This window comes from Mesoplodon mirus (genome assembly GCF_964341445.2).
Source record: "Mesoplodon mirus genome assembly, chromosome: 14".
Classification (NCBI taxonomy): domain Eukaryota; kingdom Metazoa; phylum Chordata; class Mammalia; order Artiodactyla; family Ziphiidae; genus Mesoplodon; species Mesoplodon mirus.
The window spans coordinates 24,103,011-24,129,023 of NC_138990.1; the positions used below are offsets into that span (position 1 = coordinate 24,103,011).

Below are 26,013 nucleotides of genomic sequence, written 5' to 3' on the forward strand. Positions count from 1 at the left end.
CCAGGGAAGCCCCGTTTTTTTTTTTTTTAACTTTTATGCTTCAAAGTATACTATCGTGAGAGTCAAAGGCAACCCAATGAATGGAAAAAATATTTTTCAAATCAGATCTGATAAGGGACTTCCATCTTGAGTATTTAAACAAAAAGACTTTACAACTTAGTAATTAAAGACAGCGTAATTGAAAATGCTCAGTGCATCTGAATAGATGGTTCTCTAACACCCAAATGGTCGATAAGCACGTCAAAGGATGCTCAGCAATGTTAGTAATTTGGGGAATGGAAGTCAGAGTCACTTTGTTTTGTGACTTCACACCCCCTGGGATGGCTAAAATTAAAATGCCAGGTAATCTTAAGCATTGACCAAGATGTGAAGAAATCGGAACTCTCATGCGCTGCTGGTGAAAATGTAAAAAGGTGTAGTAGGAACTTTGGAAAATAGCCTGGCAGTTCCTGAGAAGATTAAACGTGGATTTACCAAACGAGTCAGCAGTTCCACTCTGAGGTGTGTACTCAAGAGAAATGCAGACGTGTGCGCACATAGATTCATATGTGAATGTTCGTGGCAACATGACGCACGATAGCCAACATGTGGAGACAACCCAGATGCCCATCAGCTGACAGATGGCTCAATAAAATGGTGTATGTAGATTGTGGAATATCATTTGGTGGTAAAAGGGGATGATGTATCCATGCATACTACAACATGAGTGAATTTTGAAAATATTGTAAGTGAAAGAAGCAAGTCACCAAAGACCACATATTGTGTGATTCCATTTATATGAAAATCCTGGAACCGTGTAAATCATTGTAGAGAAAGTAGCCAGGTGGTTGTGAGGACTGGATGCTGAGATGCCTGCTAATGGTTAGGGTTCTTGGGGGGGAGGGTGATGGAAATGTTCTCAAACGGATTCTCACGATGGTTTCACAACTTGCTGAATATACTAAAAATCACTGAACTGTACAGTTTACATGGGTGACTCGTATGGTGTGTGCATTATATCTCACTAAAACGATTACCAGAAAATTCACCACCACCACCGTGAAAGACAGGAAAGACACCAGGCCGACACGAGGTGCTCTTGCTCTTGGCGTTCCCTGGGTCCTTAGACCTGGGACACTCCGCTTCCTCCCCCTCCCCTCGCTTCCCCTCCCCAGCTTCATGCTGGTAACCTAGTGAACTTACGGAATATCTCACACTTCTAATTTTCCTGCGTGCTTCCTTGTGTTATGTACCTTGTTTGTGACAGAACACTTTATACATAGTTCTGTGTACTTTATCTTGTATGCCTATGTGTGGTCCCAGTTGAAAGATTTCTCTCTGCAACGAAAGACTTTCCTTCCTTACCAGTTTTAAATACTGTAATTTAAGGGCGGGGGAATTCAGAATACAAAATGTTCCTGTGATTATGACCTTAACAGAGTAGGTGGTTATCAAATTCTGTTCATCCACAAAAGTACTCAATTTCGAGTGTCTGTAAGTTTTCAGTTTTCATTGAAATTTCATTCTAGAAAATAACTAAGACTAGGAGGAAATTAATGAAGAGCTTTCAGGAGAAAATAGCGTCAGGTTTATGCTTTGAAAGGGTCGTGTCTCCTGTGGTGCGGCAAGAGGGTCGAAGAGATGCAAGGGTGGGTCTGGAGGACACTTAGGAAACGCACTTAGGAAACGCAGGTGGTTCAGGGGAAGGACGGTGTGGCTGTGAGCTGGAAATGGGCCGTCTAGAGAATGTTCAGGGGGGAAGATTGACGAGACTTGGTGATGGATCCTGTATAAAAGGTGGGCTCTCAGGGTTGGCGCCCAGGCTCCTGACTTTGCACCGGGATGAACATTGGTCGCATTCACTGCGAGTAGGGAACACTACACGAGATCTGGGTTTGAGCCTCCACTGTTGGTAAGTGAGTTTTAGACGAGTTGAGTTGCAGACACCGGAGTGTGTGTGTGTCTGTGGGTGTGGGTGTAGGTGTGGCTCCGGGGGCTGGGGCTCTGCGGAGAGGCCGGAGCTGGGCGTGTGGATGTGGGGGTTGTGAGTCCGGACTGGCTAGCGCTGAGTCGAGGAACTCCGGTATTTAATGGTCAGGTGAGTGAGGACCAGCCAGCAGGAGAGAATGGTAGTGGCCCGAGAAGTAGAGGAGAGCTGGGTGTCGCGGGAGAAGTTGGTGACACAGAAGCCGGGGCGGGGGGGGGGGTTGTTTCCAGAGGAGAGCGTAGGTCATATATGTCCTTCCAGACTCAGAGGTTTATCTTTATACCTTATTTATCACATCTGGGGTCCAATTACATATGGTTTTATATCCTAGCTTTTATTATTATTATTTTTTAAAACTTTCTTTTCTTGCCATCTTTTTTTTTTTACATCTTTATTGGAGTATAATTGCTTTACAATGGTGTGTTAGTTTCTGCTTTATAACAAAGTGACTCAGTTATACATATACATATGTTCCCATATCTCTTCCGTCTTGCGTCTCCCTCCCTCCCACCCTCCCTATCCCACCCCTGTAGGCAGTCACAAAGCACCTAGCTGATCTCCCTGTGCTATGCGGCTGCTTCCCACTAGCTGTCTCTTTTACGTTTGGTAGTGTCCATGCCACTCTCTCGCTTTGTCCCAGCTTACCCTTCCCCCTCCCCATATCCTCAAGTCTGTTCTCTAGTAGGTCTGTGTCTTTATTCCCATCTTACCCCTAGGTTCTTCATGACATTTTTTTTTCTTAGATTCCATATATATGTGTTAGCATACGGTATTTGTCTTTCTCTTTCTGACTTACTTCACTCTGTATGACAGACTCTAGGTCCATCCACCTCACTACAAATAACTCAATTTAAAAACCCTGCAGAAAGTAGGCATAGAGGGAACTTTCCTCAACATAATAAAGGCCATATATGGCAAACCCACAGCCAGCATCGTCCTCAGTGGTGAAAAACTGAAACCATTTCCACTAAGATCAGGAACAAGACAAGGTTGCCCACTCTCACCACTCTTATTCAACATAGTTTTGGAAGTTTTAGCCACAGCAATCAGAGAAGAAGAGGAAATAAAGGGAATCCAAATCAGAAAAGAAGAAGTAAAGCTGTCACTGTTTGCAGATGACATGCTACTTTACATAGAGAATCCTAAAGATGCTACCAGAAAACTACTAGAGCTAATCAATGAATTTGGTAAAGTAGCAGGATACAAAATTAATGCACAGAAATCTCTGGCATTCCTATACACTAATGATGAAAAATCTTGAACGTGAAATCAAGAAAACACTCCCATTTACCATTGCAACAAGAAGAATAAAATACCTAGGAATAAACCTACCTAAGGAGACAAAAGACCTGTATGCAGAAAATTATGACACTGATGAAAGAAATTAAAGATGATACAAATAGGGCTTCCCTGGTGGCGCAGTGGTTGAGAGTCTGCCTGCCGATGCAGGGGACACGGGTTCGTGCCCCAGTCCAGGAAGATCCCACATGCCGCGGAGCGGCTAGGCCCGTGAGCCATGGCCACTGAGCCTGTGCGTCTGGAGCCTGTGTTCTGCAATGGGAGAGGCCACAGCAGTGAGAGTCCCGCGTACCACAAAAAAAAAAAAAAAAAAAAAAAAAAAAAGATGATACAAATAGATGGAGAGATATACCATGTTCTTGGATTGGAAGAATCAACATTGTGAAAATGACTCTACTACCCAAAGCAATCTACAGATTCAATGCAATCCCTATTCAAACTACCACTGGCATTTTTCACAGAACTAGAATGTATCACTATGGTCTTAATCTTTCAGCAAAATGACATACTGTTGAAGCAGCGTTCATAAATACCTTTTTTAAAGATTTGCATTATTTTTATAAGTTGACATTAAGATATTTATGAAAGACAGACATGTAAAGAGGAAAGTAAATATCACTCCAGTTACTGAAATCTCACTGTTAATATATTTTAAAAACATCTTTTCTTATCTCTTTTTCAATATAAATTCATACAGACATATTTTATATAAGTGGAATCTTATTACACTTTTTGTAACCTGCTTTTATAACCTCAGAATATGCCATGGGAATAAATATAGATGCCATTATCATTTTTAATGGTTATATGTGCACCATAGGTTTATTTAACCATTTAAGATTCAGAGTGTGTTTTTATAGGTTAATCTTAAAATCCTAGATGTGCCATTGCTGGGTCAAGGGAATAGATATGTAATGTTTCAAATACATATTTCCTTATTGTATTACATACGGTTTTAAAGAGAAGATTTTTTGTTAGAGAACTCTTTTTTTCTTTTGGAAAAAGATAATTTTTGGAAAATTGTGATAATTGATTTCAGACATCTAAAAATAGTGTGTGTTTGTATTTTCCATCCTTTTATCTTTAGCTTTTGCCTGTGATGACAGAGCAGCTACAGTGGATGCCTTTTGTGAATGCCAAGCTTCACGAGCCTTTTGTAAAGTTTATTTATTGGTCTCTAAGGCAGCTGGATGCTGGAACACAGGTAATTGGTGAATGGGAGTCTATCTGCAAGTAAAATCCTGTTGCTCTTGATCTTACTCTTTCACAGCTTTCCCCACATGTCCTGTTCTGTTTCGGGACTTTTCCTCGCCTCCCTTTCTTTGTTCACCACTTTCTCTTCTTTCCCCTTTTACTATTCTATTTCTCAACGCTGTAGATCGGATTCAGGGTGTAACATTGTTTTTGAGTTTCAGAATTGTGTAATAAGGAGTTTCACTGTATTAGGTTATTGCTGAAACCAACTGCCCCCCCCCCGTGCCTCATTATTTATTTTATAGTTTTTCATATTCTTCTGAAGGTAACAGAAATTGGTTTTTTGTCTTTATGCCAGTAAACACACACTAGCTAAATGGAACAGTGATTATTAGGATAACCTAATCAAAGGGGGAAAATTATTCCAGCATCTTATAAAATGAAGGGTAGGTATTACCAGCTCATGTAAGGGTTATTTAATCTAAATATGACGTGCATATATAACCAATTGTGCTGTGAGTTGTAGTAGGTTTGTAAGATGTTACTTCCCCAGTTAGTGTTGATAAATGCTGTTACAGCTTTCATTTGGTTAAAAATGGAGAAAAACAAATTAGTGCTCGAGTAGCTCACTCTTGGTCCTGTGGAGCTCAGGAAGCACATGGCTAAACTGCTAAGTGCAGGACTGGTGGTTAAGTAGTGGGATGGTTGAGGTTTAGGGGAAATGTCTTTCTGAGGATTTCCTAAATATTTTGCCTTCGTGGCACACATGAGCAAGTATGTGAGCATGTGTGTGCGTGCACACGTGCACACACATACATAACATACACACAGTTGACCTTAACTGTGTGTCTCACCAGAGTTATATAAATTATCTGATCTGTTAATGTCACTGTTGACTTGGCTGTTCATGTGATGGTTTCTGAGAAAGGTTGGCTGCATGCTTGCTTTCAGCCGCAAAAGCCTAGACTCACAGAATTGAGTGGAACTTTGTTTTATCTTCCTTCCAGAGGAGTCTTCTCATTTTTCTTCAGATAATTTGTACTCTGTTCTTGTCTTCAGATCTCCACTCAGCACCACTCTGTGTGCACTGCCAGCCTGCAGCCACTTTCTAGTGAAAAGTAGCATTCTTGCCACTCTCCCATTCGTTTGCTCAACATTTACTGATGGGTTTTTAACATTTTAGTTTTAACGGTTGTCTAATTGCAAGTACTTTTTTTAAAAATTAAGCTTTTTATTTTGAGACAGTTGTAGATTCACTTGTATTCATAAGAAATAATAGAACGATCACTTGTTTCCACTCCCCCAAAGGTGACATACTCCAAAACTAGTTGCAGCACCACAGCCATGATACCGACATGGCTATAGTCAAGGTAACAGAACAGCTTCATCACCGTGAAGGTTTCTTACGTTGCTTTTTTAATATATAGACTTTATTTTTTAGAGCGAATTTAGGTTCACAGCAAAATGGAGCACAGAGAGTTCCCGAAACCCCTGCCCCACACATGCACAGCCTCCCCACTACCAGCGTCCCACCAGATGGGACCTTCGTCACAGTCAGTGGACCTGCACGTGCACGTCACCATCACCCACAGTGTGAGGTTCACATCAGGGTCACTCTCGGTGTTGTACGTTCTCTGGGTTTTGACAGATGTATCAGGGCATGTAACCGTCATTGTAGTATCATACAGAATACTTTGATACAAAAAATCCTTTGCCCTAAAAATCCTCTGTGTTGTGCCTATTCTTGCCCTCCCCCCAACCCCTGACTCCCGGAAACCACCAGTCCATTTACTGTCTGCAGAGTTATGCCTTTTCCAGAATGTCATAGAGCTGGAATCATACAGTGTGTACCCTTTTCAAATTGGCTTCTTTCACCTAGTCATATGTATTTAAGGTTCCTCCCTGTCTTTTCATGGTTTGATAACCCTTTTCTTTTTAGCCCTAAATAATATTCCATCGCCTGGATAGACCACAGTTTATCTATCCATCACCTACTGACAGATATGTTGGTTGCTTCCAAGTTTTGGCAATTATGAATAAAGTTGCTATCACATCCATGTGCAGGTTTTTGTGTGGATATAAGTTTTCAACTCCTTTGGGTAAATATCAAGGAGCATGATTATTTGATAGTATGGTAAGAATATACTTTTTTTTTTTTTTTTTTAAGAAACTACAAACTGTCTTCCAAAGTGGCTGCGCTATTCTGCATCCCCCCCAGCAGTGATGAGCATTCCTGTTGCTCCACATCCTCACCAGCGTTCAGTGTTGTTTGTGTTCTGGGTTTTGGCCCTTCTAATAGTGTGTAGCAGTATCTCCCAGTGGTTTTAATTTGTGTCTCCCTGGTGACATATGATGTGGAGCATCTTATGTTTGCCTGACGTCTGTATATCTTCTTTGGTGAGGTGTCCAGGTCCTTTGTGCACTTTTAAATTGGGTTGTGTATTCTCTTATTGCTGAGTTTTTAGAATTCTTTGTATATTTGGATAACAGTCTTGTATCATATGTGTCTTTTGCAGGTATTTTCTCCTAGGGTCTACCTCCTAGCCTAGGGTATTTCTCTGTGGCTTGTCTACTCATTCTCTTGACCAGTGCCTTTCACAGAGCAAGAGTTTTTAATTTTAATGAAGTCCAGCTTATCAAGTATTTTTCACGGATCGTGCCTTTGGTGTTGTATCTAAAAAGTGATCACCGTACCCAAGGGGTTGTTATACCCTCTTGGAGAATTGACCCCTTCATCACTGTGCGATGCCCCTCCTTTCCCTGGTAACTTTCCCTGCTTTGAAGCCTGTTTTGTCTGAAATTAAGATTTCACAGCTGTTCCAGCTTTCTTGTGATTACTGTCAGCATGGTATATCTTTATCCATTTGTTGAATACTTTTAATCTGTATGTGTCTTTAGATTTAAAGTGGGTTTCTTGTAGACAGTGTATAGGGATCTTCTATTACAGTCTCTTGTAATTGGTGTGTTTTGACTATTGTTATTTAGAGTGATTATTGATACTGTTCGGTTAATATTTACCCTAGTTGTCAGTTTTCTGTTTGTTGACATTGTTCTTTGTTCTTCTACTCTTTTCCTTTCTTTTGTGGCTTTAACTGGACATCTGATAGTCTACTTTCCATCCTTTTTAGCATGTCATTTGTACTACTTTTTAAACTTTTTTTAGTGGTTGAGTACCTTATTAGAACAAAATATTCCAAATTCTTTCCTTCTGTGTTTTATTCCTTTGTATCATTGCTGTCATTCATTACCCCTATACATAAGCACACACACGTGTGTATATATGTTATACACACATGCACATATAAACACACATGCATACATAATTGAATACATTGTTGCTATTATTTTCAACAAACTGTTATCTGTTAGACCAATTAAGAATAAGAAAAATAAGTGTTTTTATTTTACCTGCACTTCTTCCTTTCCTAATGCTCTTACTTTATGTACATCCAAGTTCCCCAAGATACATAATTTCCTTCTCTCTAAAGAATAGTTAGTATTTCTTGCAAGTTAGTATTTCTTGCAAGACAGGTCTACTGGTTAAAAATTCTTTCAGTTTTTGTTGATCTGAGAAAATCTTTATTTCCACTTCATTTCTGGTGGATAATTTTGCAGTATATAGAATTCTAAGTTGGTGGTTTTTTTCCCTCAACACTTTAAATATTTCCTTCTGCTCTCTTCGTGCTTATGTGGTTTTTGAAGAGAAACTCAATGTAATTCTTATCTTTGCTCTGCTATAGGTGAGCTGTTTTTTCCTCTGGCTTCTATTAGGATTCTTTTCATTAGCTTTTCTTTTCTTTCTTTCTTCCAGCTGCGCGACATGTGGGATCTTACTTCCCCCACCAGGGATTGAACCTGTGCCCCCTGCGGTGGAAGTGCAGAGTCTTAACCACTGCATCACCAGGGAAGTCCCTAGCTTTTTTTTTTTTTTTTTTTTTTTTTTTTTTTTTTGTGCAGTACGCGGTCCTCTCACTGTTGTGGCCTCTCCCGTTGCGGAGCACAGGCTCCGGATGCTCAGGCTCAGTGGCCATGGCTCATGGGCCCAGCTGCTCTGCGGCATGTGGGATCTTCCCGGACCGGGGCATGAACCCACGTCTCCTGCATCGGCAGGCGCACTCTCAACCACTGCGCCACCAGGGAAGCCCCCTAGCTTTTATTTTCTGTAGTTTATGATACACTTTGGTGTAGTGTTTTGTTTTCTTTTTTCTTTTGCTACTATCCTACTTGGTGTTCTCTGAGCTTCTTTGTTCTGTGTTTTTGTTTCTGACATTAATTTGAAGGAGATTCTTGAGTCATTATTGCTTCAAGTATTTCTTATGTTTCTTTTTCTCTTTTCCTTCTGGTATTCCCATTACCCGTATGTCACACCTTTTGTAGTTGTCCCATAATTTTTGTATATTCTGTTCCATTTTTTCAGTCTTTTTTTTTTTCTCTTTGCTTTTTTTTTTTTTTTTTGGCGGGGTCGCCGCGTTGGGTCTTCGTTGCTGCACATGGGCTTTCTCTAGTTGCAGTGAGCAGTGTCTGCTCTGTTGCAGAGCGAGTGCTTCTCATTGTGGTCGCTTCTCGTTGCGGAGCACAGGCTCTGGGCGCGTGAGCTTCTGTAGTTGTGGCACACGGGCTCAGTAGTTGTGGCTCGCGGGCTCTAGAGCACAGGCTCAGTAGTTGTGGCACACGGGCTTAGTTGCTCCACAGCATGTGGGATCTTTCTGGACCAGGGTTCAAACCCGTGTCCCCTGCATTGGCAGGCAAATTCTTAACCACTGTGCCACCAGGGAAGTCCCTCTCTTTGCTTTTTAGTTTCTGAAGTTTCTGTAGAAGGTATCGTCAAGCTCAGAGATTGTTTCTGGAGCCCCGTAGATTCCACTAATGATCCCAGCAAAGCTGTTCTCCGTTCTCAGTGGTTTTCATCTCTAGTGTTCCTTTTGGTTCTTTCTCAGAATTTCATCTCTCTGCCTATTTTATCCGTCTATTTTTTTATGTTGTCTCCTTTTTCCATTAGAGCTCTTGGCATGTTAATCATAGTTGTTTTAAATTCCCAGGCTGATTATTCCAACATTCCTACCATATTTGGGTCTGATTCTGTTGCTTGCTCTGGCTTTTCAAACTGTGTTTTGCCTTTTGGTGTGCCTTGTCATTCTTTCTTGCTACCGGGACATGCCGTACTGTGCACCGGAGCTGCTGCAAATAGGCCTTTAGTGCTGTGGTGGCAGGTGTCTGGAGGGGGAGTGCTCTGTGGCTGTGTGATCAAGTCTCAGTCTTCCAGGGAGCGCGTGTCCCTGGCCTGTGAACTTCACAGGTGCTTCTCGGGTCTTCTTCCCCTGAGGTGGGGCAGGAGCGTAGAGTTCACTGGAGTTGGGTGTCATTTCCCTTCCCCTAGGCTGATTGGACTCTGATAAAACTCCAGTAGGTTAGGCTCTGATAAAGTAGTTTTTCTCGAGGACAAATCTAACACTGGACAGTGTTACCATTTTTGCTTCAGCTGTCAAACATGACCTCAAGATGAGCAGGGAAGTCTGTCTGTTCACCTGTGTTTGAGCTCACCATGCTCTTCCTTCCCGATGTTCCAAGGCTCCTTCTTCCATCTCTCCTGTTTGGAGAACTTCCCTTAGGCAGTCTGATGACAAACTGTCTTTTCTTTTTTTTTTTTTTAATTTAATTTTTATTTTATGTTGGAGTATAGTTGATTAACAGTGTTGTGTTATTGTCACCTATACAGCATAGTGATTCAGTTCTACATACACATGTATCTATTCCTTTTAAAATTCTTTTCCCATTTAGGTTATTACAGAATATCGAGTAGAGTTCCCTATGCTATACAGTAGGTCCTTATTGTTTATCTATTTTATATGTAGTAGTATGTATATGCTAATCCCAAACTCCCAATTTATTCCCCCAACCTTTCCCCTTTGGTAGCCATAAGTTTGTTTTCTAAGTCAGTGAGTCTGTTTCTGTTTTGTAAGTAAGTTCATTTGTATCTTTTTTCTTTTTTTTAGATTCTACATATAAGTGATATCATATGATATTTGTTCTTCTTTGTCTGACTTACTTCACTTAGTGTGATAATCTCCAGGTCCACCCATGTTGCTTCAAATGGCATTATTTCATCCCTTTTTATGGCTGAGCATTATTCCATTGTATATATATACCACATCTTCTTTACCCATTCTTCTGTCAGTGGACATTTAGGTTGTTTCCATGTCCTGGCTGTTGTAAATAGCGCTGCAGTGAAGACTGGGGTGCATGTGTCTTTTTGAATTGTGGTTTTCTCGGGATATATGCCCAGTAGCGGGATTGCTGGGTCATATGGTAGCTCTATTTCTAGTTTTTTAAGGAACCTCCATACTGTTCTCTATAGTGGCTGCACCAATTTACATTCCCACCAACAGTGTAAGAGGGTTCCCTTTTCTCCACACCCTCTCCAGCATTTATTGTTTGTAGATTTTTTGAGGATGGCCATTTTGACCGGTGTGACATGATACCTCATTGTCATTTTGATTTGCATTTCTCTAATAATTAACGATGTTGGGCATCTTTTCGTGTGTTTTTTGGCCATCTGTATGTCTTCTTTGGAGAAATGTCGATTTATATCTTCTGTCCATTTTTTGATTGGATTGTTTGTTTTTTTGCTGTTGAGTTGCTGAGCTGTTTATATATTTTGGAAGTTAATCCCTTGTCGGTTGCTTCGTTTGCAAATATTTTCTCACATTCTGAGGGTTGTCTTTTCATCTTGTTTACGGTTTCCGTTGCTGTGCAGAAGCTTTTCCTTCATCTTAGAATGCTCTGATTTCCCCATCATTTCTAAAGCATATTTTCACTGGATATCAGATTTAGGGATGACAGTTCTTTTCTTGCAGCGTTTGAAAAATGTTGTGCCAATTCCTTTTAGTCAGTTTCTGTTAAGGAGTCTGCTGCCATTTGAATTGCTTTCCCATATATGTTCATTTCTCTGACACTGCTTTTGGTTTTGTTCTCTTTCTTCAGTTTTCATGAGTTTGGCTGTTCTGTGTCTCGTTGATCTCTGGGTCTGTCCTCTTTGGGGCTTGCTCAGCTCCCTCAACCTCTGTAGATGGTTTCCAGCCGCCGTCCCTTCAGCTGTTCCTTTGGCCCCGCTTGGCTTTCTGCTCCTTTCAGGGTTCTGATTGTCATCGCTGTCACAGCTTTTGTGACAGTCCCTCAGTTTCTTGAGTCTCTTATTTTTTTCTCTCAGTTTTTTTTTTTTCTTTCTGCTCAGATTGGGTAATTTCTGTTATTGTATTTTCCACTTAACTGATTCTTCCCTCTGTTCTCTCTGTTCTGCTGTTCAGGCTGTTCATTGAGGGTTTTGTTTTGGTCGTTGTGTTTTTCAGTTATGAAATTTCTATTTGGTTCTTTACATTTTCTTTGGTAAGACTTTCTTTTTCTTTGATGAGATTTTCTGTTTTTTTCTTCATTTGTTTCAAAAATGTCTGTAATTTCTCATTTCGTCACAGCTCCTCTAGTGTGTTTGTCATGTTGGTGTTGGCAAGTATTGGTTTTCCTTTTTCATTCAGTTTGAGGTCCTTCTGGTGTGATTAGTGATTCTCTGTTGGAAACTGGACATTCCGGCACTGTGTCATGAGACTCCAGATGTTAGTAAACATTTTGTCTCGCCTGGCTGGCACTGCTCTGCAGACGAGGGGCCTCCTCAGTCAGAGCCCTGGTTCCCCGCCAGCCTGTGTGGCCATGGGAGGTGGTTGGGGGGGTGGGGTCTGGGCCGCTCCCTACCCGGGGTGGGGCTGGGGGCGCCTCATGGCTCCCACGTGGCCTCCGCTGACGCTGCCGTTCCGCCTGGCGGGGGTGGGAGTCCCCGCCTTCCTGACGACCTTGCTGACTTTGGGGGGCTGGGCCACAGGCTGTTCTGTGGTGTTTGGCTGGAGCGCAGTTTTGTCTGCACATTTCTTGTCTCACAGGTCTACCCTTTCCCGCCCTGTGGCCAGAGATCAGCGCTTGGTGTTAGGGTGGGCATTCTCTATCCTTTGGTGGCCGCTTTTTCGGCACCAGATCTGGGAAGTCTGAAGCCGTATTGGGTGTTTGGGGCCCCAGCCAGCCTGCTTTCTTCTGTCCGCCTTTCCGTCATCTGGTGTTTGTTTTCTGTACAATGTCCCAGGGGGTTTAGTTGTCTTCAGAGCAGGAAGACTAGGGGGAGGTAATACCTACTCAGTCTTGTGGCCAGAAATCTTATTTTCTATTTAAAAAAATTTGTTAACCTGGGGGGGTGGTCAAAGTTGTTTTTGACATGTTTTTTGCCTTATAGTAGAGAAGGCGACCTGTCCTACAAAATATGGTTGAAGTCCTGGGACGAGCGACCCCCGTAAGCGGGTTCTGGGCCACACTGAGCACAGATGCGTGAGACATCCCGTTGTTCTTCAGCAGAGACTTTGGTTTCTCTTCTGTTTCCACTTAGAGGGAAGTAGTATCAACACACGTTTAAGAAAACAAAAAGCTTATTTTTAAACTTAAGCAAAATTCCCTTAATCCTGTCTTTCTAATGCATTATTCTGAGTAGGGTTTTGAAATGGTTTCTTCTATTACCTTTTTACCCTGAGGCTTTAAAGCACAAATGTATTCTCTCTTCCTAATGATATCAAAAGCTTATTGATAATGTATGTGAATTAGATGGCACTGCTTGTGAAACTCATCCCCAAATCACTCGGCCTCTGACACTCATAAATCTCAGGGTATCTGCCTCTGGTTTTATGTGCAGAAATTCTAGAGCTGATGCTTTTTGTCCACATTGCAAGATCAGTGCTGATTTGGGTACAGATGGGTCAGAAGTCCCCAGAAGATGGGGAAAGCCGTTACAGAAGTCAGTGATACGGGTTTATAACAAAGGGAGTTTTAAGTTATTTCTGAGTGTGGCTTCAGCACTCCCATCTGCAGCAGTTTGAATGCTTTTCCTGTGTTGGCTTCTTACCGTATTTGTGGGAAACCGTCAGAGCCTGTGTTGTTTTAGAGGTAGTTAATATGCCATCATTTCTGTTTTGCTCATTTTCTTGTTGGAGTTGATTGGCCCTGAGAATTGTCCATGATTCTAACCCAGCATTTTTTTCTTCGGAAATGGATAAAATGTATTGCAATCACGGTGACATTTACCATCTGACTGGGCTGTGAAGCAGCGAGGCGCTAGATGACCGCGTGTGAGCGGGCACTGGGGGATGCTGGGCTCTTCACCAGCAGTGGTGAAGGTGGGCAGCACAGACCCCACGAGCCTCCCCTTGTTCCTTTGTCTGCTCTGTGCCAGAGATCTCTCGTGATCTGCTCTTAAATGTTTTGAAATGGAATCTTGTCATAGTGCTTCTCCTAATTTAATTCTTTGGAAATTACTGTTTCTAATTTCTTAGTTGTACCCATTTCTTTTAGAGAAATATGTAGTATAAATAATTTTTTTAAGTCGATTATAAAATTACTGCTTTCCAGTCTCACATATTTTCAGCTCCATTTGATCTGTTTTTAGTTAGCAAAAGATTGGCTTATTTTTAGTTCATATATTGGATTGTAGTATTTAAAATACATACCTTCTGAACATGAGTAAGTGTACTAAGACAGGACACGTTTTCAACAGCACTCGACTATGGCGTCAACACTGAGGCGGCTGGGTGAGGACGTGTTCAGAGGAGTGGTGACCAGGGGCCTTCGGGAGAATTCTTACGAGCTTTCTGTGGAGAGTAAACCAAGGACAGCTGCTTTCTTTAAGAGCTCCAGTTTACCACTGAGATTTTTATCAACTTTAATTGTTCTCAAAACAGTCACACAAGGTAAGCTTTCAGATGTGCTTGTGGTATATAATTACTTGTCAATAACCAGAAGAGAATCCTCTGTAGTGGAGCAGTTCTTACATAGTTAAATATATTTTACATTTTCAGAATGAGCTTTTAAGTTGTTTTATACTGGTGACCCATTGTTAAAAGCTACTTTAATTGCTGAATTTGAGAAAAATGAGTGGTGGGTTGGCTTTGTTGCCCCTCCCAGAGGCCCTTGTTGATGCTCTTAGATCACGTGCCCATAGCAACCTTTGCTGCCACTGCCCTTGCATTTCCCGCATGGTATTGAGATTGCTATTAATAGTTTCCCACTGATTCCCACTAGAGCAGGGCTTGGCGGACTAGAGCCCATGGGTCAAATGTGGCCCACCACCTGTTCTGTCAGTAAAGTTTTATTTGAACACAGTTATGTTCATTTGTTTCCTGTTGTCTCTGTTTTTGCCATATAACAACAGAGCTGAGTAGCTGGCAACAGAAACAGCCTGCCCTCCGGAGCCTATAAAGTTATTATGTGGCCCTTCACAGAAAAAGTTTCTCAGCCCCCACACTTGTGTGTAAGTTTACTGCCTTGTTGCCCACTGTACACCCCGCACCCAGCCTGGTGCTTGATGTATACGAGGGAACGAGGAAATGAATGCATTAAAAATGTTTCCTTCAGGGACTTCCCTGGTGGTCCAGTGGTTAAGTCCCTGCGCTTCCACTGCAGGGGGTGCAGGTTCGGTCCCTTGTCAGGGAACTAAGGTCCTGCATGCCGCACAGCCCAAAAAAAAAAAAAGTTTCCATCAGAGTTGGCCATTTCTAGTACAGTTTTGATATACAGCTATAAGTAGTTATCTTTTTTGGATTATTAAGTATGAGAATTTGTGTTAAGGTGAGTGACACCAATGTAGTCAAACAATAAATAGACCATCTTTCTACCTTCCCTGTTAAATTATATAACTCAGTCTGGTTGGTTGGTTTTTTAAGTGCGCAGTGGTGGTAAATTATTTTGACTACTTTCTCTGAAGTATATTCTCCTGATTGTAAGGAATTTAAGGGAAAAACCAAACTGTGACTCTTAGTTATTTTCTTCCTTCTGGTTATGGTTCCCAGAGTTATAACAGATAGGGTGCTAACTGTCTGAAAGGTTGTTTGTGAGAAGGGATATTAGCCAAGCCAGAGTTCACCACATGTCAGCATACATGATAGTGTCATTTGATACAAAGTGATATTCATTACCAATGAAACGAATGGAAAGGAGAAATAAGCAGGAAGGGATTCGGCGCTTCCTGTCCCCCTTCTGTGCAGCACAGTATTGGATGTGCTGACTGCCTGTGGTGACCTTAAACAAATGGGAATGAACATTGGAAAGGAATAGAGAAAACTGGTAACTCATGGGTACTCTGTGTAAGTCAGACAGAGAAACTGGCTGAGAGATCACTGTGCTGTGGTCTGAATGTGTGTCCCCCTCAAAGTTCACCCGAGGAGACGCTAATCCCCAGGGAGGTGGTGTCAGGAGATGGGCCTTTGGGAGGCACTCAGGTCGTGAGGGTGGTGCCCAGATGAACAAGACCCCACAGAGCCCCCTTGGGCCTCCACCACGCGAGGACACAGCAAGAAGACCGTGAAGGGGGAGGAGGGCCCTCGCCAGACACCAAACCGGCCAGCAACCTCGACCTCAGACTCCCAGAGCTGCGAGCAGGACGCTTCTGTCCTTTCCCAGCCGTCCAGTCTCTGGCATTTTGTTGCAGCAGCCCGAGTGGACTAAGGCCTAATCTGGGTTTCAGAAAATGGGCTCCAGAGGAAATTCACAAAAATCTGTTGATTTTGACCACTATCGTGACTAGATCGTAACTACCGTGACCATCAGTAATAAGCAGCTGTAATGTGTGAAAAACGAGATCTTGTTCATGTAAGCAAAACAAAATAATGTAAAAAATGTGGATATTAATCTAACATGGTGTCTGTAAAACCTCATCTGTTGTGAAACATAACAGGACATAAGTAAAGATTTGGTAAATAATGGGTGAATGAACAGGTTGATAGAGATTATCGCCGAAGTTAAAGGGCAGCAATAAAGGACTTTTATTCTTCTTACCCGGGAAGACCAAGAGTATTAAAATCTATAAGACACCCCAGGTGGCTGCATCTAATGATACCAATTAAAATTCCGTAAGTTGAGAGAGTAGTAGAAAAGTTTATTTGAAAAAATATTTGCAGTGAGTGTGATAATTTAAAGGAAACAAGTGAAATAGCAGCCCTGGGGCAGAGGCTTGCCTTAGCAGATTTTAAAACAATTGTGATGTGTAATAATAAAAAATGAGTAATATTGATATAAATCATTATAATAGGAAAATAGTCCAGAATTGACACACAACTGGCACTTCATGTGGACTTAGTGAATTAATGAATTTGATTGCTTCCTGGTCCAAGTCAGTTTTTTAAGAACATAGAATCGTAAGCCAGTCCCTGTGGAGCTGGTCCCCTGGTCCCCTGTCAGCCTTCATTTGTCAGGTGCCCCAGAGAGGTCCTGAGGGCTGGAAGGGGGCTGTTGGGTCTCAGCCAGGAGAGCAGGAGGGCATCTAGGAAGCGCTGTTAGGAGCGGTGGTGTGAGTGTGGGGAAAGGGGATTGAGGCAAGCTGTCTTGCCACGCACTGCAGCAAGTTCCGGGAGAAGTAGAAAAGTAAATGTAAGAAAAGCTCTTAAATTAAACAGTGGACTTGGTGAGAGGACATTTCCTACTTATAAAATAGAAGTGTCTGTTACAAGGTCGGTAAACTTAGTAGAAACAATGGAGAACAGATGTGTTGGATAATATGCATAATATTAAATGCTTAATAACCCAAACATATGTGGGTCTGTAAGGTGACTTCCTGTTCCATTGACTGGACAGTGCGGGTAGACTGTTCCTGAGACTCGGCACGGGTAGTGGCCCTTGGTGTGGATGTGACACGGTCACGTCAGGCCCTTTGTGTGTTGTCTGAATGTGGTTATATCCCCATTTGAGGGGTTATAGGTCACAGAGCCTAGGCCTTTGTGCCAGGGCCACACAGCGGTGTTCGCCAGCGTGGTTCAGCTCAGCTCTGTCCGTCTCTAAAGCCCACCTCGTGACCCTCCGGTGTGACTTCCCGAGACCATCAAAGAGGTAATAATAGCAAACGCCTACACAGTGCCTGCTGTCCTGGGCTAAGCGCTGCATACTGGCTGCTCTAACCCTTCCAGCAGGGTGGCGAGGGGTCAGTGTTCTCTCACCTCCGTCCTGCAGGTGATGCGTGGAGGCTAAGCCTGCGCCCTCCATCACTGCCGTGCGGCTCTCTGACATTCACTGTGAGCTGTGACCTCAGACCCATCACACAAAGCTAAGTGATCGGGGGATGTGCCACCGGAGGGGGCATGTACAGCTTTGATTGCACTGTAATTTATGATCACTTTTGAAGTGTATTCTGGTTTCAGGAGCCACCAAGATGTATCATAACGTTTAATAAGACTTACTGTAAGGAAACAGTTCAAAAGGGAAGGAAGTCCCAGGTTGCTGGTGTGCTGTCTGCGCTGGTGGAGAAAGTGGGTGGGTTCTCGCGCTGTTGCCGGTCTTTTTCTAGCCACACTCGGTGGTTTCTGGGGTACTCCCCACAGGAGCCTGAGGAGGGACGTGGAATTGTCATTTTTACAGAAGAACGAACTGTAAGGGAGCCAGATCTTTCTCGAGGACAGAGAGATGTCATGCGTCATCAACAGTGATAATGCATAGGTGTGGGGGTCAGTGTGAAACACTTCAATACAACTCTCCGTGCGTGCACACTCTCTTGATCCGTGTAGAGATACGAGGAGTAGAAGAAGAGATGAGAACCTTACCTGATGGGATTACCTGTCTTAGGGGCAGCCTTCTCCCGTTTGACTTAATGCGGGCGTCAGGGCTTGTTCTGTAGTCCTGCCCTGCCCACTCTCGGCCTCGACCTACGCAGGTTTGTGTGTTTGTGATTATGCTCTCACCCCTCAGGCTTAGAGGGGTGCAGGGTGTGACTGTCGTGCTCAGGGGCAGGAAGGCTTGGCCTGGGGAGGCGGCAGCGTGACCGGCAGGTGAGAGCTCAGCTCTGCAGCCACAGGCTCAGCCCCGTCAGTGGTGTGCAGCATCGGCCCCTCCCTTTTCTGTGTTTCCACCGCGACATTGTGTCCTGAAGATTGAATGAGAAGGTTTAGCAAAGAGCCTGGCATCCAGCAGGCCCCTAAGCAGTACGCTAGCCACTCTCGTTGTGGCCTCATTACTATTTGCTGTTATTAAACCGCTCAGGGTTGGCTTCACCTGAGACAGAATCGATCTGTTGGATGCCGTTGGGTTTCTGTCGCTGCTCAAATGGACCATGTAAACACTTGGTTCTTTGGGCTCAGCTCCGCTGGGAGGCTGGGCTGGGCTCCTCCCCCATGCTGCCCCTCACCTGCGCCTGTCTACACCGCACCAGGGGCTGCCCGGCTGGAGGTCTCTGCCGCCTTCTGGGGTCACAGTCCCAGGTGGGCCCGGCCGCAGAGGCGGAGTCACTGCCAAGACTTGATCCGATCCTCTCGAGCCGGCCGTCGCCCACCGATGGCCTCTGATCAGGACTAAAAGGTGGTCTCATTGAACGTCGGGACGTTTCTTAAACACTCCGTAGTACAGCATGTGCATAGAAGGAAACCAGGTTTGGCACAGTTGGTAACTAAACTTTTTTAGAATACTCTCTTAGGGGTTAAATTGATTTTTAGGAAATCTTCATTATTAGAGAAATTAAAGTAAGGAGGTAACTTTTAATTTCCCCTGAAAGATTAGACCACTTTTAAAAAATAACCAGGGCTTCCCTGGTGGCGCAGTGGTTGAGAGTCCGCCTGTTGATGCAGGGGACACGGGTTCGTGCCCCGGTCCGGGAAGATCCCACATTCTGCGGAGCAGCTGGGCCCCCGTGAGCCATGGCCGCTGAGCCTGCGCGTCTGGAGCCTGTGCTCCGCGACGGGAGAGGCCACAACGGTGAGAAGCCCGCGAACCGCTAAAAACAAAAAGCAAAACAACAAAAAAAGAGCAAATACCATCTTTCTATCCCCTCCAAATTAATAGAGGACTACTTTTTAAGTTTGCAAACCTGCTGTATTGTGCAGCCTTCGGCCTGTTTCATCTGAGGCAATGCCGAATGAGAAGGGAGAGGACTTTGTGTCAGACGCAGCAGGGCAGCACCCATAGTGGTGCTTGTCCCCAGGAGGGGCTGCCTACGCTCTCCTGCCTCAGCAAGGCAGCTCCAGAGAACAGCTGCAGCTTTGCCAACCTAGATACATGGTCGCCTTGCAGTGCTCTGCGAAGCTCAGAAGGTAAGTGCAGTAGTGTGCCTTGGGCTAGATGCTACTAGAAGTAAAGACGAAGTGTGTTATAAATTGACGCAGAGGCACAGATCTTACGTTCTAAAAATTCTTTCACATGTGTTTTAATTTCACACAGGTTATTCCCAGCTTCTCATTCTTTTTTTTAAATTTATTTATTTATTTATTTATTTATTTATTTATTTTTGGCTGTGTTGGGTCTTCGTTGCTGTGCGCAGGCTTTCTCTAGCTGCGGTGAGTGGGGGCCACTTTTCGTTGCGGTGCGGTGGCTTCTCTTGTTGCGGAGCACGGGTTCTAGGCGCGCGGGCTTCAGTAGCTGTGGCACACGGGCTCAGTAGTTGTGGCTCGTGGGCTCTAGGGAGCAGGCTCAGTAGCTGTGGCGCACAGGCTTAGCTGCTCTGTGGCATGTGGGATCTTCCCGGGCCTGGGCTCAAACCCGTGTCCCCTGCATTGGCAGGCGGATTCCTAACCACTGCGCCACCAGAGAAGTCCCAGCAACTTCTCTTTCTTAGTAATTAGGGTTCTAATTATTTCTTTAGTTTACGTAGCATGGACAGCAAAGAAGAGACAAAACCTGAGGCCAGAGGACAGGAATTTTAGTGGTGATCCTATCATATTTCCAGTGTGTTTCAGAACACTTCTGAGCCTTCTTAAAACAGAACTTTCAGCAGAAAAATTAACTCACTAGTGCGTGAACAGCATGAACAGTTTCTATTGCTTCGAATAGTGTGTTGAAAGAGTTTTAGAAAACTGGAATGTTCTTGCACATTTGAAAGCATGGTGTAAATTGTTGTAGCCATTGAAGCATCTTAACTCATCTGCGTTGATCACATCAGTGCTTCCCAGTCACCCGTGGAACATCTTGGAGAACGTTCCAGGGCTCCTGACCGCAGGTGCCGTCCCTGCGTCGGCCGTGGTCGGACCTCCAGCCATTCGTCACGGTGGAGGCATCACAAGAGACTCCGGGCAGGTCAGCCTCCTGAGGCTCTTTGAGGGGCTCCTGTTTGGTCTGGATCAGAAGGCAGAAACCCTGGTTTAAAACCCATTGAGCACGTTTGTGTGAACTTACATTTTGAAGCAGGTGACCGTGTAGCAGCAGTAGCAAGAACATACAACCTCGGGAGCCTTGTCAAGACCACGGTGCTAATGCCGTTGAGGTTTGTGGAAGCATGTGGCAGTTCCAGTCAGAGATGGGGACTAACATTACTTGTGGTATTTACTATTAAACATCCACTGTTTTCTTTCTTGATGTAAAAAAGGAGTGGCGTTTATTGTGATTTCAGCGTTACAGTAGGGAAATTCTTCACGACATTTGCCCTGTCGTAACGTAATGTCTCTCCCCGTTTGCCTTCAGCCTGTCGCCTCAGGTCGTTCAGTTTTTCCTTTCCTCTTGGATCCGTGGAAGTGGCGGTGTTCCCTTCCTGCCGTCCGCGTCGTTACCAGCTGGACCACTGACGCAGCCGCTGTTTGACGCCCTGTCTTTCAGCCGACTACCTGGCGCAGGGGTTTGACTCTCTGTGTCTGGACTTGAAGGCGGATGAAGGGAAGAGCCTGTTCTTGGAGTACCAGGCTGTCCCGGTGGTACTGAGCCACCTGAAGATTTCCAGCAAAGGGTTCCTGTCCAGCGTCATCGACAGCCTGCTGCAGATGACAGTGGAATCCAGTGAGTGTTACATCTCTTATGAAAGTGTGACTCTGCAGGTCAGGCCCTGGTGCCTCTTATACTCTAAATGCTGTGTGGTGGAGTCTTTAGTCCCACTCCTGACCCTTCGTCCACATTTCCACGAACTCGGCGCAGTTTCCAGGGGGCCCCAGTTGTGTGGATTCGCTCTGCAGCGTCACTCCGTCCTCGAGCCTCTCTCTGCGCTCTGTGTCCCGTGTCGTCCCTGAGGCTGGAAGGGAGCGGGGCCCTCAGACATGTCCCCACCTGCAGGGGGGGCGGGGACCCGGTTCCCTCCGGTGGTCGTGCTGGTGTAACGTGCTCTTCTGACTTGCGGGCGGTGGCTCCTCACCTAGCCCGGATACGGATGGGGGTGCCGAGCCCGGGTGCTCTGATTCGCTTTGGCTGCCTTGTTGTTTGGACCCCAGGTAAGCTCTCGACTTGTAAGAAGCAGCCATTTAGCTTCGGTCATTCCTTTTCACATGGAGCTGCTCCTCTTCCCTGTGTTGCATTTCTGATTATGCCTTTCAGGAAGCGGAGCCCACAGACGGGAAGCCCGAGCTCAGCCTGGGAGTGAGCGCGCGAGGCCGGGTGCCCGGTGGCCGGCCTCGGGCAGAGGGTTTGTAGCAAGACACAGAAGCAAAGCGAAGCACCTGTGTATTTGTCTCTAATATAATGTTTGCCTTATTTGGCTGTTAGGATCGTTTTTCTTGAGTTCGGTTTCTCAGATTCTGGTTGGGTTCTGCTCTGTCTGGTGGGCTGTGACCTGGGGGGACTGGAGCCACCTAGTCTGGTGGCCGCCTTGTTTACTGACTGTCGTGACAGTATTTGGGGAGAGTGTGCTGGGTTCCCAGCGCTGGGTGGCAAGTTCAAGAAGATTGGTCCTTGGTGCGGAGGTGGAGAAGCAGTAGTAGCTCCGTCCGCCCTGGGCCCCTGCCTCAGGGCCCCTCTCTGCCCAGCCCCGCTGCTCCCCAGGCTGAGGGCTGCCCTTAGCTGTGCAGGCAGAGTTCTTTGAAAGCTGCTGTGACGCGTTTCCTTGAGTGTAAATTGAGGTCTGTGCATTGATTTACCTGAACATATGTATTGTGAGCACACTGTCATTTTTAGATTGAGGGCTTCTGATTATCTGTTTTGGGCATGAATGTAAATCATACAATAATTGAGCAACGGGCTTTTAGAAAACCACTCGGCGGTTTCTTTTTTTTCTTCCTGTCAGTGGTGAAAGCTGTTACTTATCTGGGTTTAGCTGTGTAAGAACATGAGTCTTACTTTATTTTAAAGAATACTTTCCTTTTCTTGTCAGACGTAGTTTAAATAGAACATTTAAGTTTGTGTTTTTATTGTTAGTTTATTCTCTTGTGTGCCCCAGAAACCCTCTTGTCCAAGGTGACACACCTGAATGGCAACAATGTATTTGAGTACACTTTGCACACCTTGTTTTTTTCAAGTATAATTTACTTTTATTATAAAAGTAATAGAAATTTGGAAACTGGCAAAAAACCAGAAAGTCTTAGTATCCAAAAATATGTACATTTGCAAGCACACCCTGCTCTATTGTGCTTTTTCCAAGTACTCCTTTTTTTTTTTTTTTTTTTTTAAAAACATACTGAAGGGGCTTCCCTGGTGGTGCAGTGGTTGGGAGTCCGCCTGCCGATGCAGGGGACACGGGTTCGTGCCCCGGTCCGGGAAGATCCCACATGCTGCGGAGCGGCTGGGCCCGTGAGCCATGGCCGCTGAGCCTGCACGTTCGGAGCCTGTGCTCCGCAACGGGAGAGGCCACAACAGTGAGAGACCCGCGTACCGTGCAAAAAAAAAAAAAAACAAAACATACTGAAGGTTTGTGGCAACCCTGCCTTGAGCAAGTCTGTTGGCACCATTTTCCCCCAGCATTTGCTCACTTCCTGTCTCTATGTCACATTTTGGTAATTCTCACAGTGTTTCAGACTTTTTCATTATTATTATATTTGTTCTGGTGATCTGTGATCAGTGGTCTTTGATGTTACTCTTGTACGGGTTTGGGGGGGTCATGAACTGTACCCTTAGAAGATGGTGAACTTAATAATGTGTGTGTTCTAACTGCTCTGCCGGCCGCTGTTCCCTGACACACAACAGTATTGAAGTTAGGCCAATTAATTCCCTACAATGGCTCTTAAGTGTTCAAGTGAAAGGAAGACTCACACTTCTCTCACCTTAAATCAAAAGCTAGAAATGATGAAGCTTAGTGAGGAAGGCATGTTGAAAGCCAAGATAGGCCTAAAGGCAGGCTTCTTGCAACAAACACTTAGCTGAGCTGTGAGTGCAAAGGAAAAGTTCTTGAAGGAAATTAAAAGTGCTCCTCCAGCGAACACACAGATGATAAGAAAGCAAAATAGCCTTCTTGCTGATTGCAGAAAGTCTCGCTGTCTGGATAGAAGATGAAACCAGCCACAACATTCCCTTAAGCCAAAGTCTAATCCAGAGCAAGGCCCTGACTCTCTTCAGTTCTGTGAAGGCTGAGAGAGGTGAGGAAGCTGCAGGAGAAAAGTCTGAAGCCAGCGAGGTCGGTTCATGAGGTTTCAGGAAAGAAGCTGCCTCCATAACATAAAAGAGCGAGAGGAAGCAGCAAGTGCTGGTGTAGAAGCTGCAGCAAGTTATCCAGAAGATCCAGCTAAGAGAATTCATGAAGGTGATACGAAAAAATAGGGCTGAAAGCTTACCAATTTGAGGAAAGACATGGTTTTACAAATCTAAGAAGCTAACCAAATTCCAAAGCTCAGTGAAGTTCAGGATAAACCCAGAGAGACCCACACAGAGACATATGATATTAAACTGTCAAAAGTCAAAGACAGAGAATCTTGAAGGCAGCAAGAGAAAGTGTGGTCTGCACACAATGGAATATTATTCAGCCTTAAAAAGGAAGGAAATTCTGGCACCTGCTACACCTTGGATGAGCCTTGAAGACATTATGCTCAGTGCAATGAGCCAGATACAGAAGGATAAATCCTGTATGATTCCACTCATGTGAGAGCCTTAGAATCATCAGATGTATAGAGACAGGAAGTAGGATGGTGGGGGCAGAGGCTGGAGGGGTGGCTGGTGTTTCACGGGGACAGAGTCAGCTGGGGAAGATGAAGAACTCGGCGGGGGGGACCGGGGGGATGTTTGCCCAACGGCGTGAATGCACTTCACACTAACAAAGACTACACTTTTCTAAATGGTTAAAATGGTAAATTTTATGCTACGCATGTTTAACCACAATTTGAAAATTAAATATAAATGAACTTTTAGTACTCAAAAAATAAAAAAAGTCAAGCAAGGCAGAACTGTAGAGAGCATTAAGTGTTTTTTCCAAAAAAATCCCCAGAAACCTTGTCATTTGGAACTACACATCATCAGCGTTCGGTGGATGTGATTGCAGACACCGTCCTGTGTGTGTGTCCTTGGAGGAGGGGGGCGGTTGGGTGGGTGGCAGGTGGAGACGCTGTAACACAAGGGGCTTGTTACACACGTTATTTAGTGAGACGTGCTTAATCTAACAGGAAAAATGAAGCGGAGTTGAGTCAAAAATGATCACAAGCTCCTTCTGTTAAGAAATAAGGTAAGACATTGAGTCTATTTTTACCTTTTTTATTGTAAAATATATACAACATAAAATCTCCCATTTTAACCATTTTTAAGTGTGCCCTGTTGGTTGCACCGCTCGGTTTAGGCAGTGCTGACACCCAGCTGTGGAGGGTGGGGCACTGGCACCACCGCTCTTTCCTTCTCCCCATCTCCACTTCCCGGCCGTTGAGTTTGTATCTTTCCTGTGACCTCAGAATCTGCACATTTGCTTCATGCTAGTTTCTTCTTCTTACTTTGCTTTATGTTAGGTTTACATTTAATCACATTCAGTGCTCAGGATTCGTCCTTTGACTGCAACCTCTGCATTTCTGTTCTTAATTCTCAATGACATCTTTTTTTTTTAATTAATTAATTTTAGTTATTTATTTTTGGCTGCTTTGGGTCTTCGTTGCTGCCCGCGGGCTTTCTCTAGTTGCGGCGAGCGGGGGCTACTCTTCGTTGCGGTGTGCGGGCTTCTCACTGTGGTGGCTTCTCTTGTGGAGCACAGACTCTAGGTGCGCGGGCTTCAGTAGTTGTGGCTCGTGGGCTCGGTAGTTGTGGCTCACGGGCTCTAGAGCGCAGGCTCAGTAGTTGTGCAAGGGCTCAGTTGCTCCGCAGCATGTGGGATCTTCCTGGACCAGGGCTCGAACCCGTGTCCCCTGCACTGGCAGGTGGATTCTTAGCCACTGACTGCACCACCAGGGAAGTCCCTGAACGATCTCTTAATCTTGCTCCCTAGCCTGTGTGCACCCCCAGTTTAGGAGGTGCTGTGGAGGCTGCTTCGTGTTGTGTTGGAAGCGCTGCCGGGGCGCCTACACTCAAGGAGGTCCCGTCTGAGCGCTCATGCTGGGTCACACGTGGTGCTTCGCGGCTGTCTCGAGAGGCCAGAGGGCAGCCCGGCCTTCCCAGCATTGGTGCCCTGCTGCTGTCCTGGGTGGTTGATAGCTGCTTCCTTCCTCAAGCCCAGGGTGTGGCCCTTGGATGTTGCCTGGGTCGCTGTTGTGCTCGTTGGATCTGCAGGTCCAGTTCTGTGTCCACTTAGCATTTCACATATAACATAATATGTAATATTTTTCTTTTATTAACTTTATATCGTTAGGAACACCAGTTGTCCTCATGGATCTTTTTTGATGGTTTTCCATACATATCTTGGCTTCTTTCTGGTCCTTTCATTTTGGTTTTCATTCTCTGTGATGATCGGATTGTTATGATAG

General features: G+C 44.6%; 1 protein-coding gene across 4 annotated transcripts in view; it reads left to right on the forward strand.

The window, feature by feature from the left end:
* The window catches only part of CCDC138 (coiled-coil domain containing 138), a gene marked incomplete at its 5' end in the record, with an annotated part of 54,212 nt that overhangs the window by 22,146 nt on the left and 6,053 nt on the right, over positions 1–26,013 (forward strand). For all 4 annotated transcript variants that reach the window (XM_082643090.1, XM_082643092.1, XM_082643093.1 and 1 more), the window contains 3 exons: positions 4,353–4,469; positions 14,040–14,232; positions 21,044–21,220. In XM_082643090.1, coding sequence (XP_082499216.1) covers positions 4,353–4,469; positions 14,040–14,232; positions 21,044–21,220 — 487 coding nt within the window. The remainder of the gene's footprint in view (positions 1–4,352; positions 4,470–14,039; positions 14,233–21,043; positions 21,221–26,013) is intronic.